Source organism: Schistocerca gregaria, chromosome 8, assembly GCF_023897955.1.
Source record: "Schistocerca gregaria isolate iqSchGreg1 chromosome 8, iqSchGreg1.2, whole genome shotgun sequence".
In the NCBI taxonomy this organism is placed as follows: Eukaryota; Metazoa; Arthropoda; class Insecta; order Orthoptera; family Acrididae; genus Schistocerca; species Schistocerca gregaria.
This window is the reverse complement of record NC_064927.1, coordinates 157,945,391-157,959,569: the sequence shown is the minus strand read 5'-3', so window position 1 is coordinate 157,959,569 and position 14,179 is coordinate 157,945,391. Positions and strand designations below refer to the sequence as shown.

At 37.2% G+C, this 14,179-nt stretch overlaps 1 protein-coding gene across 1 annotated transcript in view; it reads left to right on the top strand.

The window, feature by feature from the left end:
• Positions 1–3,594, top strand: part of LOC126285088 (uncharacterized) — a 72,792-nt gene extending 69,198 nt beyond the window's left edge. Inside the window, 1 exon segment of the mRNA XM_049984413.1 lies at positions 3,294–3,594. Coding sequence (XP_049840370.1) covers positions 3,294–3,371 — 78 coding nt within the window. The 3' untranslated portion in view covers positions 3,372–3,594.
• Positions 3,595–14,179: the final 10,585 nt, after the last annotated feature.

Sequence of the window (14,179 nt, the reverse complement as noted above, 5' to 3'; positions counted from 1 at the left end):
AGAATTTCTTACGCAGAAAGGCTTGTGAGTGCCCGGCAGTATGCCGATGTGGATTGTCATGCGACAGAAGAATTTCACACAAGAGCTTCTCTCTTCACCAGCTCTAGATATCTCTACGAAAACATCCAAGGGTAGCATAGTATGCATCATTATTGATTGTTGTATTTCTGGACATGAAACTGACAAGTAGGACCTCTGCACTATAACAGGAAGATGGATGTAAAGCGATTGATACAGTGTGAGTTGAGATACAGTTTTATGTGTTACATAAGACGACCAACAAAATTATTGTTATTCAATAAGAGATATAAATTAAATTACTGATGACACTGTAAGAGGATAACTCCAAACATCATGGCAATAATAACTTTTTTTTTACTTATTATCTCTGTTTTGTAACGAAAGCATCAGCTACCTTGCGTGTATTTTGTAAAAGTTATGCTCTTTTGAACTCATTAGCTGACAGACTGTTGAGACAGATGTTGCTTCTGGTCAATTAAGCAAGTATCATTTAATATTTATGCTTTGTTCATTGTTTTGTATGTATGATCTATTTATTTATTCAGTAATTGAGTTTTATAGCAGTCAATGGATACCAAACTTCAGATTACTGTCTTAGAAAATGTGTGTGATGAGGGCACAAAACTATAAGCAGGGTAAACAGACTATTGAAAAGTAGTTTGGTTTACTTATGATGATGCCAAGAGAAAGTCTAGGGGTTACAGTTGCTGTGAATAGATTTGCCAGCAATCATAATGAAGAATCAGCTACTTGTATGGTAAATTAAATAGTTCAGATACTGATAGAGAGCTAGCCTGTTTCAGATCATCCAGGCAACAGGAATACTCACAATGAGCACAGTGACACTATCAGTCACCATAACACTACCCATGGGTGAAATTGCAGTAAGTTGTTAGGTGTTAGGATTATACGTCTGCCTCAATAAATTGGTTGGTGAGTTATGACTTTCAGGATAAATGTGGCGAAAATTTATGATCAGCATTATGCCATGTCACTGTTCACTGCAGTCTTAATTGGTTCTATTATTAGAGATCAAATTCTGTCGATTTTAGTGTTTAATGTGGTAGACATAGCAAAGCAGCTGGCAAAGAGAATTTTATAGTTCATTGCTACAATACGTCCTGCAAAACACAGGCAGAGTTTCTTCAGTTAATTTACATGCATTCTGCAGCAGCACTGCATTTATGTTACTGTTTAGTGCAATCAGGACTGCAGTTGTCTATTAATTATAAGATAATTTCTTTAAAAGCATTTATTCATTTTGTTAATGGTATTTCACAATGACCAAATATGATGACCCAAATGAGGATATAACATATATTGTGCTACTGTATATCCTGTCTGAAATCATAAGCACTCTGTGATAATAATCTGACCATCACTGAATGAAGTAGGATTTTTGGTAATCTGCTGCTCAAACTCTGCTATGTGAAATTTCTGATTATACTGTAGATTTATATAACTTTTTGGAGCACATTAATGACTGAATTGTTAAAATGCGTAATTAGGTGACACAGTTTTGCTGAAGACTTGAGACAAGAAAGAGAATTACCAGCTAGAGTGTTGAGAGAACGTTTAGAATAACACTGCAACTAATTGCACCAAACTGAATGATGATATTCACATTCAGTAACTTAGCACAGCTATAGAGTATGAGGTTTGCTGATGACCATGAATCTCTCATAATTATGTAAATATACTGTAATAACTACAACTGAACACAGAGTTTTAATATGTGTGCTGAATATTGTTCAAACTATGTGTGAACAAAAGCCACTAATAATTTATAGTATACCATTTTACTACTAAGAGGAGAAGACTACCACACATCATAATATAGTTCAGAAGTACCTACATTTATTACTGTTACAACAGTCTAGTTGTCGTTTTATTTTACAGACCTCACCTAGTGAGAAATTAACTTCAGTAATATTCGAGTGAACAATGAATGGCCTTTAAAAAGGACAGTTTCAGGACTACATCATACTGAATCTTAAGAGATAACATGGTATTTTAACAAGACAAATAGTTTCCACGAATTTATTTTTTATAGGGAAAACTATAGATCAGTCAGGCATTAAAATAAAAATTTCTCCCTCATTAGTATATTAACATAATCTTTATCAAAAGCAAAAAATGTAATGACTGCAGAGGGCTGTCAGCCATTGTCTTGTTTCTGTTAAAAACCTGTATTAATGATTACATTTATAGAACAGCTTAGATCTTTTGTTCTTGAAGTATGTGAGTCAAGTTCAGAACGCTTTGTGAATAATTAAAACGTTTTTTAATTATTATTTTGCATATTTTTATGAAAATGGAAAAAATAGCAGAAAAAAACATTTACTGTAAATAAACAAAGTTATTTGTGAATAAATTCCTCAGGAATCTTTCTTTCATTATGACGAAAGTGTATCTATATTTGATCAAGAAAACAACTCTTGATTTCTTTAAAAAATGACTGGATAAATAATTGATTATCAAAAATTCAGAGGAAGCTTTACGAACTCATCAGCAGTTATGTATAAGAATGTACTTGAGTATGCTACTAGATACTTTAGAACATGAAAATGATTTGTAATTATGGTGATAGTAGAGCAGTTTAAATTTTGGAACATACTTAAATTATGTGGCGTTATCTTCTAAGTTACCAAGAGACAGGAAAATTAAAAATTAGTAATAAATCACATTAACTTCTCACAGAAAATGCCTTGAATAGATGACATCAATTAGTGAATAATAACAGATATAAAAGACAGAGAACTGAGAGTTAAATAGTTGAGAAGATATGAACCAAAGTAAAGATAAAAGATGTAAGGAAAATTAGTAAAGAAGTATTTGAGAAAGCTAGTATGAAATTTGAGAAGTGATACTGAGTGCCTTACAATCTAAGATAAGCTTCAGTTGTATCTACCTTTTGTTAAAGTTAAATGAAAATTATTTTGAGTGACATTACTATGAAGCAACTCAACTCATATAAGTCATAACTAATGTTTTGAACTCGACTATAATCGAAAATATTTCAACAGAATTTTGAGAATTGCACAGAAGATCTGTAGATTGGCACAATAATATTTACAATTAAGCCACTGATGTCATAATTGCTGTTATGTGAGCTGCCTACACAGATGCCATTGTGTGATTTACTGTTCTATATATTTATATAAATACAATAGAGGCGAGATTGTAAATTCCTATTTCTATAAATATACAAGTAATAATACTAATGCTGATATGTTTTGCCTTTTTCATTGCAGTAATTTGTTGTTTCACAGATCCTGAACGTTTCATACAGTTTGCTGAACTTCATATATCAAACGAAGTCAGATCAAAGTCTCACTAAACAGGAATAACGACGAAATCCGTGAAATAACGTTTATTATACCTTCAGCCTACTACATATTTTATACAAACTATTACTAATTAATATGACACACTGATTTCTCAGTATTATTTACTTAAAAATACTTCTAAGCATAAAAATATTAAACCCTGTAAATTATTTAGTACTATGAAGTTTTATCAGTGTAATTACACACACACACACACACACACACACACACACACACACACACATGCATGTGTTGCTCAGCTATCCTAGGCACTGTGAAGTAAAACATGTAAAATGGTAGCTCTTCTTTAATATAGTGTGTTGTTGCTCCTCTTTATTTTTATTGCTTTAAAAATAAAATCTGTTGATAGTAAAAACTTACATTTTCTAATATTAAAAAGATGTGTGCTTATAAAAGTTTTATGTGTATTGAATCACAGCTACATGATGAAAAATAAATATAAATTGCTAAATATAGAGTATTTTATGATTTGGAAGTGTTGCCTCAGGCATACTTTGTCAAAAGAAGTGATCTCTATGATGGAAGGAATTCTTGTCTCTCTCTAATTGGTAAGCTAAATGAGTTTTCATCCATTCTGTTCTTTACTGCAGTAACTTTTCTTTTATAAAGAATTAAATCACCTGAATAAGTGTTGGTTTAAATGTAACAAGATGACAAAGGGATTGTCCTTTGCCTGCAGAACTATTTAAGGAAATCTTGGAGCAACAAAACATATTTTATTGAGGATAACATAAACCTACACAGATAATCTAATGATGAGTAATATAAGTAGAAGAAGCTGCTAATTTCACAGAAATAAACTGGAGTATTCATTACATATCATTGATGTATTTCTTTGATATTTTCTAGTATAAGTAGAGTAGAATGTCCACACCTTCATAACATAATACTATCAGATCACTCAGTATTTACAATGAAAAACGTAACGACCTTTTGAACAGAATAGCTGACCTGCGATTATTATAACGGTCTGTATAGTATACTTGGAGCTGGATAAGAGCCAGACACCACAGTACATCTCCTTGGGGAGAAACTAATCGCAGCCATTTGTTTTAATGCAGAACGCAAACAAATTCATTTTGATTCCCCATTAGTATAATCATTATCACATGTATTATTATTGCTATGTACATGTACAAAATGATCAGTTGTTGTTTAATCTCATGAGTCTTAACTTGTTTTGTGTTTATGTGGTGGACTGTTCAGAATTTGGCTCAGGCAGTGTCAGTGCATCAACTCAGTATTAGAAAGCGAACAGTACATGTTTCAGATACTGTGACAAAATTAAAGACACTATCAATTTTGACTGTTCATCCATTCTCATGGTTTATGAATTCAGGAGTCAGATCATTATCATTTTATGGATCCACTCTCTGCCTCTGGTAAGGCACCTACAATGTCAAACTGGTTTGGTAGAATGATGTGATATGTGTGTGGACGTGCAATCTAAACTTTTTAATACTAAGTCTACAAAGTGAAACCTTTTAGTATAAAGCTGACAGAAAGATATGACATATGGAATCGACTGCATTGACAGAAAATGTTGGTGGCAGATTGTTGTATTATACATCAGCGACATGTTTTCTCTGGATGCCACTCAGTAATCAAAGACAATGTCTGTATATGATAACTTCAGTGTTATACAATTAAAGATACATAAAATGTAGTTGTTAATGTTTGTAACAAAACTTCAAGCTGAACAATAAAATATTATTAAATTGTATTTACATTTAAGTGCAAAAACGTAATAATTTGAGAAATGCTCAAAATCTGATAGAGGCTTATGGCATGACTGTAAACAGCACTTAACTGCAGGTGGATAGTGTACACAATACACTGTCAGTTGTAAAGGACTTATGATTGAAGACAGATTTAATCCAGAATTGAAGGTTCTGTCAATTACTTGTATTAAGTAAGTTCTGTCACTATAAATGGTCAATTCAGACTGGCTTCAAATGCCAGATAAGCTGACAGTGTGTGTTGCATTTAGTTTTCCCGTTAAATAGAGGAAGCATGAGTAAGTCTTTAGTTGGGGACCAGGTGTTCATACAAGCGAGTTTTCGAAAGAATGTCTCTCTCTCTTGCATTGACATCATGTCCTAGTTCGTGAAGTTAGAATTTGCAACGAGTTCTGACGTTTTTCAAAAGCACTCAAATATAATTCTGTGTACCAGTTGATAGTTACCATTGGTTCAATTCGAACTATGTTATTATCCTAACAGGAGAGGACTGCTTGTTACTTGATAGAGTTTAGAGACAGTAATATCTTCATAACAGCTGAGGTAACTAGCATGGGATGTACCAACACATAAAGCTGTTGCACTTAAGAGTTTATCGCGTGTGCTGGCTAAGTGTGTTCTTGTACTGATGATGAACATTTAATGTCTAGAAGAAGAAATTGGGTTCTCACTGGCTATTGGGTAATTTTTCACAATTGGAACATGGCTGATAAATCATTTGTATTAACATAGAGTAATGTACTGGAACACAAAATATCTTAAATTGGACAGTAGAATGATTGTTTCCTGTAACTTCGGTATTTGGGTAATGTTGAATAGTACTGTGATGTTAATGAACAATTCAGTACCTTTTTTATCCGGTTGGATGAGATTTTATTTGCTTAGAACTGAAGGGCAAGTTTTTCATTACTATCTCAAGTGGAGGTTAGAGCCAATGACTGTAAGTATTAAGAGCGTTATTGACTAATAAATACTGTACTGTATATTGCTTTTATGGATATCGGTAGTGGTATGTTCCGTAGTCATCAACAATCTAGCACATTTAAATAAAATATGGCTGTGACTTACACCATACAAAGCAAAAAAAAAAAAAAGAAAAAAAAATTCAATGTAAATTTGGAAAAACTACAGCATAAAACAATAATCCATGAAAGCATTTAATGAATTCTGAGACTAAAAATATGTGTAATGTTAGTATTAGTCAGTTATGTTAGAAAAAGTAAGACTTTGAGGATGAGACGGGACAACAAGCAGAAATTAATAAAATGCTCCAAAGTTTTGCGCCATGCCTGAAACAGAGGATAAGTCTCATTCAAATCACTGATTGCCCTCTCTATAGTCGATATCGCACAGCCCACTAGTATTTAGTGTTTGAATCGACACATTAACAGATGGGTTCTTTCACCAGAGTTATTGCTGCTTGGCACAAGACTGTTAGGTGATTAGTGCAAATAGCACAGCATAGCAGGGGCGATCGATAATTACGGAGTTAGACCCATCTCTTATAGATTGTAACCACGGTAAACGTCATGAAATGGAATGTGTCAATTAAACGAAACTTGCAACCCACATGCCTGGCCATTTACAAGTTTGTAATTAATCTTTGACAGGCATGAGCAACCTTTGGTGAGCCGCGGGAGTGATTAACATACGACAACCAACGCTCACGACCGTTAGAGCTTGTATTTAAAACAAACCTGGTTTGCATCCTCAGAGTGGCACTGCTTGCGCCACTCTTATGCGACTGGAATGAGATCAGAGTAGATATCGTGTCGCACAACTCGTTCTAGATGCTGCGATCTTTTTCCTCAGTGTAGACATGTGAACTCCACAGGCGATTCAAATTACATTCTTTCGTGTCATGAATACTTTTTCCTAAGTGAGAAGTTACCCCTTAATGTTAACCCGTATTACGATACTGAATTAAAGTCGGCAAATTATGTGAAATTACTGATTTTTGTATGCCCAAAGCTCGAAATTATTCTTAAGACAAAAACGGGTGAAGCTAAATGTCTTATCGGATCTACTGTATGCTAATATATGTAGAAAATGAATATGATGTTTAAAATAGAAGAGAAACGCTAAATACATCGCAAAAACACATGTGAAGTCCATAATGTCGACTGATTTTAGTGAGGCTGTTGAACGAACATAATATGTATAACTACTGGTAATTTTTGTCTATTTCACACAGAAGTCAAAAGAGCTCTTCAATGCTCTTGTTCACTTTGGTTGCGTTGTGGATTTTGCCGCTGTCATTTCCAGCCGCTCATTGTACACTAATAAACAATAGCAATTTAACAGTGATACTACAGAATTCAGGATATAGTAGACGCAGTAAAAATTGTATGCTTTCTTGGTTTCAGATTCTTTCAGTTAATTTATTCAGATTCTGATACGGCCTGACATCCAAGGAATTGGAACATACGAAACTTGTTGCATCTGGCCACATATTAATTGGTGCAGCGCCCTCAGCTGTATACAGGGTGTTACAAAAACGTGCGGCCAAACTTTGAGGAAACATTCCTCACACACAAAGAAAGAAAATATGTTATGTGGACATGTGTCCGGAAACGCTTAATTTCCATGTTAGAGCTCATTTTATTACTTCTCTTCAAATCACATTAATCATGAAATGGAAACACACAGCAACAGAACTTCAAACACTTTGTCACAGGAAATGTTCAAAATGTCCTCCGTTAGCGAGGATACATGCATCCACACTCCGTCGCATGGAATCCCTGATGCGCTGATGCAACCCTGGAGAATGGCGTATTGTATCACAGCCGTCCACAATACGAGCACGAAGAGTCTCTACATTTGGTACCGGAGTTGCGTAGACAAGAGCTTTCAAATGCCCCCATAAATGAAAGTCAAGAGGGTTGAGGTCAGGAGACCGTGGAGGCCATGGAATTGGTCCGCCTCTACCAATCCATCGGTCACCGAATCTGTTGTTGAGAAGCGTACGAACACTTCGACTGAAATGTGCAGGAGCTCCATCGTGCATGAACCACATGTTGTGTCGTAAAGGCACATGTTCTAGCATCACAGGTAGAGTATCCCGTATGAAATCATGGCGGTGAATCCAGGAAGTACAGTACATACTGACGGAACTAAAATGAGCTCTAACATGGAAATTAATCGTTTCCGGACACATGTCCAGGTAACATCTTTTCTTTATTTGTGTGTGAGAAATGTTTCCTGAACGTTTGACCGTATCTTTTTGTAACACTCTGTATGCATTCCATTCGTACATCACAAATACTTACAAGTGAGGGTAGGTGTTCTCAGAGACGGGATGTAGACACTTAAGGCTGATTAAATGAGGCGTGCATAGGACTGGCTATGAGGCTACTCATTAGGAATCTAGGACTAAGCCGATTATCTTATGGTGAATCTCACCGACGTCTTTAAACGTGTTTTTCTTTCCTATTCATGCACCTGGTACATATAATCAAAAGATATCGCATGAAACACTTATGAAACTTAGAAACTAAGAGAGGTGGCCTTCATCTGATTCTCAAGATCGCTAACCTAGATACAGCTCTGACAGATGTTGCTCTCAAGCACTTCGGGGTAGATGAAGAAGAGAACTTTTTATAAAAAACAAAGCTTATCCTTAATTATCTACTCATTTTGAAGTTGTCTATTAATAATTGAATGTATCTGAGGAAACTGACTGTATTGTTTTCAAAAACTTTTTCCTCGTGTAAGGTGCACTTTTGGTATCGTATTCAGTTGCTGAGCAAAACTGAATTTCAGCTGGCCCTGTGTTGCAAATGCGAACAGTGTCGTGAAATAAAACTTTAAACTTCATGAAATTCAAAATTTGAAATGAAGAAAATGAATATAATTAAATGCCAAAAGACACTAACTTTGTGCACAATGAAAATTATATAACCGAAACTCAGTACCGAAGTACTTTATGAACGTGGCATGGTATGAAGTGCAATGTTTGAGTTGGAACATACACAAAAATAATCTACTGCTCTGCTCGGAAGAAAATAACTGTTTGAAATAGCCAGCATTGTTCATTGAAACTTAATATACTATTTAGCACTATACCTGACAGTCTGACAACAAGCTTTTTGTTCAGGAATGCAAGGTGAGATCCGCCCTGAAATAAAAATGACTTACCTCTTGCTCAGCAGGCAGTTTTTTTGTCAGGAGTGCTGACGTTCTCGAAATCAGTAGGTGGGGCAGCCAAAGTGAAATAGACTACTCCCTATTGAATTCTTACTTTTTGGTTGTCAGATACAGCCTGTCACTTCGTGTGGCGTAATGTGCAATGCACGCACGACAAAATCTTCAATATTTTACTATGAATTACAGAGGTGTCTTTTACTCTAAAGAAAATCGTTCTTGAGAAATCAAATTGTGATTATTGTTAAAAAGGCTGCACAACATATACAATACAAAATTCTCTCGTTACAAATAAACCAGGAACATTTCAATCAATTCAGTTTTTTGCGACATAATGAAAAACAAAACGATCGAAGTAACACTAATCATGAAAGTTATTAGTTATCTGAGGGACAAAGATTTCCTACAATTAATTTCTGACTTGTCATTTTTGCGCATGTCTTCGTTGCCATTACAATTCCTCTGGAATCTTCTCTGTTAAAATAAAGAACGAGAACGTGTTATAAATGAGTTCTCATCTCCACATCTCCAGGTAGTTTCTCCCAGATTAACCAATAACAGATCTCATTCCCTGCAGAAGTTCGGCGTTCAGTATTATATCTCAAGAAGAACGCCCAGCACTGTGCAACTGACTGACTAGCCCATCGGCCAGAGATAAAACTAAACTCAGTATCCTATTCACTACTCATGTCGTACGCTGATTCATCTTTATCCGAGTACAGTAAAGGTGAATTATTTACAATTTCAATATCTGAAATCATACGAGAACCTTGCACAAGGTTCAAAGAAATTTCGTGTTTGCAGCCGACCGTTGTTTACTACACAATATTTTGACTGGGCACTAGTGCGTTATCCTCAACCAGTTGAGCTAACGATGGCTGACAAAGACTTTCCTCATCCAGCAACTGCAAGACCATGGTGACAAACTGATCGGAGTACGCAGTGGGCAGCGCCTTCGCTGATGGAACTGCAGGTCTCATTGCAGAGTTGCCACTCAGCATGGCCATCTGCGTTCTCTGTCGTCTTCATTTAGAGCAAGTTGTGGAAATGAATGGTAGCCACTGGTACCCACTGTCAAGGTCCACCAGCTTATCCATCATACGTATTTCCACGGAATCTATACATTTTTCTATGGTATACACGTAATTTATTACTTTTCTTCATCAGTTCCACAAAATGAAAAATTTTCCTTATAATTTAACTAGCAATTAATAACAAATTAATTCAAATAAATAACAAAAAATAAGGAGAAGTTGCCACATAAAAAAGTGGTTAAGGTGACAACTCACGATAAGCGGGAAATCCCGGGTTCGAGTCCAGATCTGGCACAAATCTTCGTAGGTCACTATTGAGTAGGAGATCTATACCTAATGTACAGCTAATGTCAAGAAACTCGCATTCAGAGAGTTACTTTCGAAGTATTTCGTACTGCTGCGATTTGTCAACTATGTCTGCTCTTTCAGACTTTCATGTAAGTTGTAGAGAGCTTTGCGGAGTGTATGAAGAGGTAGTGTTCTCGCTTATATAGGCTGGATGACATCATCAGCAGCCAAACAGATCGATTCAATGTGGCGCGCGAGCGTAAGTCGCTCCGGGCAGCTAGCGGAGCTGTTGCCCGAGGCAGCACCGGTGACGTCAGGTGGCGCCAGGGGCAGGCGCCACGTTTGAAACTGCCGCTCCCGTCTCGCGCATCTGTGTTTGCTTTCTTTCGATGTCCAACGCCCGTCCCCATGCCCTGCTGAGCGTGTATCTCTGGTCTCTGTTGAAATTGTTGTTGTTTAAACGAATCTCGGCCGCTTCCTTTATGACAGAGTCCCAATATGTAGACGCATGAGCCAACACTTTTGTATTTTCGAACTGTATTTTATGTCCGTTTTCTAGGGAAATCTCCGCTATGGCCGACTTGTCAAGCTCCCTTCGTTTAATATGGCGCTTGCGCTCAGTGCAACGCTCAGCAATTTTGCGAATTATTTGTCCAATATAGATGCTGCCACACTCACAGGGTACACCATACACACCGGACACTCGAAGAGCAATGTCGTCTTTACCAGGGCGCAACATATCTCTTATCTTGGGGGCGGGCCGGAACACTGGTCTCAGCTCATGTTTCTGCAGCAGACGTCCTAACTAACTTACTGCTAGTTGCTCCACAGTATGGCAGGGATACAGTCCGTTTGGCCTCTGCTACTGATTCACCAGGTGTCTTTCGTCGGCGGCCACTGAAAGCGTTTGCGATTTCTCTTTTGCTGTGTACATTTTCCCTGAAAACACGTGTTAAGTTCTGCAATTCAGACTGGAGGTGGCGGTCGTCAGAGATAGTCTTGGCTTTATGAACCAACGTGTTCACGACAGCTTTCTTGTGTACAGGGTGGTGGAAACTATTGGCGTTCAGTGTGGTAGTCAGGGCAACAACTGAGTGATTAATTATTCTTACAAGTAATGGAATGTCGCTTGGAACTCTGTCCTTAACCAGATCAAACCTCAACGCATTATCTTGCAAAACCTGATGATTTAACCATCGCTGCATCCTCCTTGAAACTTACTTTATCTCAGTCCATACCCACTCATATCCACCCTCGACCAATATATCCCCACCAGCTTCCACTCGCCCTACATTCCTGCTCCTAAGAGAATCCTATCGACTTTATCAACACTTCCTTCATACTAGAGATTGAGGCACGTTCACACGCGACTCAAAAATACAGTAAGCACCGACGGGCAAAGAAACCCCTTGCTTCATCTACTTCTATATCCATACTCTGCAGACCACTGTAAAGTGCATGGCAGATGGTAGGTTCCTCTGTACCAGTTATTAGCGCTTTCCCCTGTTGTATTCATATATGGACTGCGGGCAGAATGATTGTTTAAATGGCTCCGTGCATCCTGTAATTAATCTAGTCTCGTCCTCAAGCTCTCTACGGGAACGGCATGTAGAGGGTTATACTACATTCCTACAAACAAGGAAAAGCTCGCCAAAATGAAGAAAGTATTTGAAAGCATTTCACCATCTAATCTGTATAAATCACTCACCACATTATCCTCTCCTCCATTACAATCGACCATTATCAGACAACCTGAGTAAAGACAATACCTTTGCCTCGTACCTTGAAAACATACTGTTTGTTCTCAATGATCCAGACTTCAACCAATCCTTGGCTCATATGTCCATCAACACATAGGTATATCCTTTCTACCCTTTCTATTAGCTTTGAATATGTGCACATAATGCAGTAAATCGCGTTAAACACAAGTATCACAATGCGAGACCGTAGAACAATAATCTCCATAAAAACAAACACAGCTCCTCTTCATGACTCCGCTAACTACTGCCCCCTTGAATAAAGTCCCTTTTACTCCCTACAAGCCCTGCCCATGCTGTACATTGCCGTCTTATGCACATGTTTCAATCCAAAGACGTGGAAGAACTCTAAAACACTCATTTTTTTTTTAACTTTCAGGACCCCTAGGGTAACCTCATTTTACCTAGTCATCAGTCTCATTTATGTCTTCAGCGTGGTATCTGGACCCATCCAAATTCAGAATATTCATAGATAAATATGACATGTACCCTTTGTAAAACCTGTTTTGGTTTCTTTCCGAAGAACTCAACAGACGATCAGCTTCTCAACGTTCTCTACTTCCTTTCCGCAGAAATGAAAAACTGCTATTCTAGTAACTTTGTCTCCTTTATTTCATCTACATAGCTGATACGTGTATAACCTAGACACTTACACCTGTCTATCTGCTCCAGTTAGCCCACGGCATCGCTTTTCTTCCCTTCATCCAAACCTCCAAATTTCCTAATTGTCCCTCCAAATCGAACTGAATAACTATCTTCTGGTGGAACCTCTGAAACCTACAAGTCAATCCCACAAAAATCTACGACAGAATCGTAGGATGAACTAACCAGCATTTCTCTCTTCATAATTTAGAACTCACTAACCACAACTGTCCCATCGACCTAATCAGTACATCACAATATGTTGGACTAACCATCAAATCCAAACAGACTTGGCACCTCCACCTACTAGTCATTCAACAAAAGATCCAAAATAGACTAGAATGATAAAAACTATTAACAGACTGTACGTGGCGATCTTTCCGTCATCATCACATTCTCCATTGTACCCTGGATTAGTGCACTGGGAAAATTTTATTGCTGTTTAGCAGTCCTAGACCGCTATGCACTTCACCTCGCCTTTCGTATCTGTCTCCTCTCTCACACACGTCCTCTTGCCAGATCAAAGTTTGTGTTGTGTTGGCAGAAGAGCCAACATCGTGTTACTAGTGGAGACCGAAATGCACGCGTTTTAGCTCACGCAGGCTGGCGTGAGGAGGGAAGGACTATACTGACAGAGTAATTTGAATTTTTTAATTTGCCCCGGAGGGCTGCAATTGTAATTTAAGTGATAATTTAAAACAAGTGACTATCTGTTTATAAGAAATTACCGATCTTTCTGTCCGTTATCCAAATTTTCTGGCGTGAAAGCATGTTTCATTTAAAATTTGCAGAATGCAACAGAAACAATTATTTGATAAATTACTTTATAATACTTGCACAGAAAAATGTAATTAGCCGTACCTTCCATCGGGAAACAAAGTTTCCAGTCACAAAAATAACTGGCGATGTTACAATACTGTTGTTTCGGGAATGTTACGCAGTATAACGTAAGCCCTTTTCAGGGTTCCCCATCTTCACAAATTTCTCTCAATATCATTGGCTTGAGGTATACGCCATGGAGAACTTGGATCAAACAAGCTTTATTACACAAGTACACAAATACATCAATGTTCACAATACAGAGCACAGTTGTAGGACGTGTGTAAAACTATGTACAATAATCTTCACGCTTTTTCGAATTATATACTTGCATTTATACTCAGAGCATACGCCAAGTAAGATTCGGAAAAGAAATTTGAGCAATT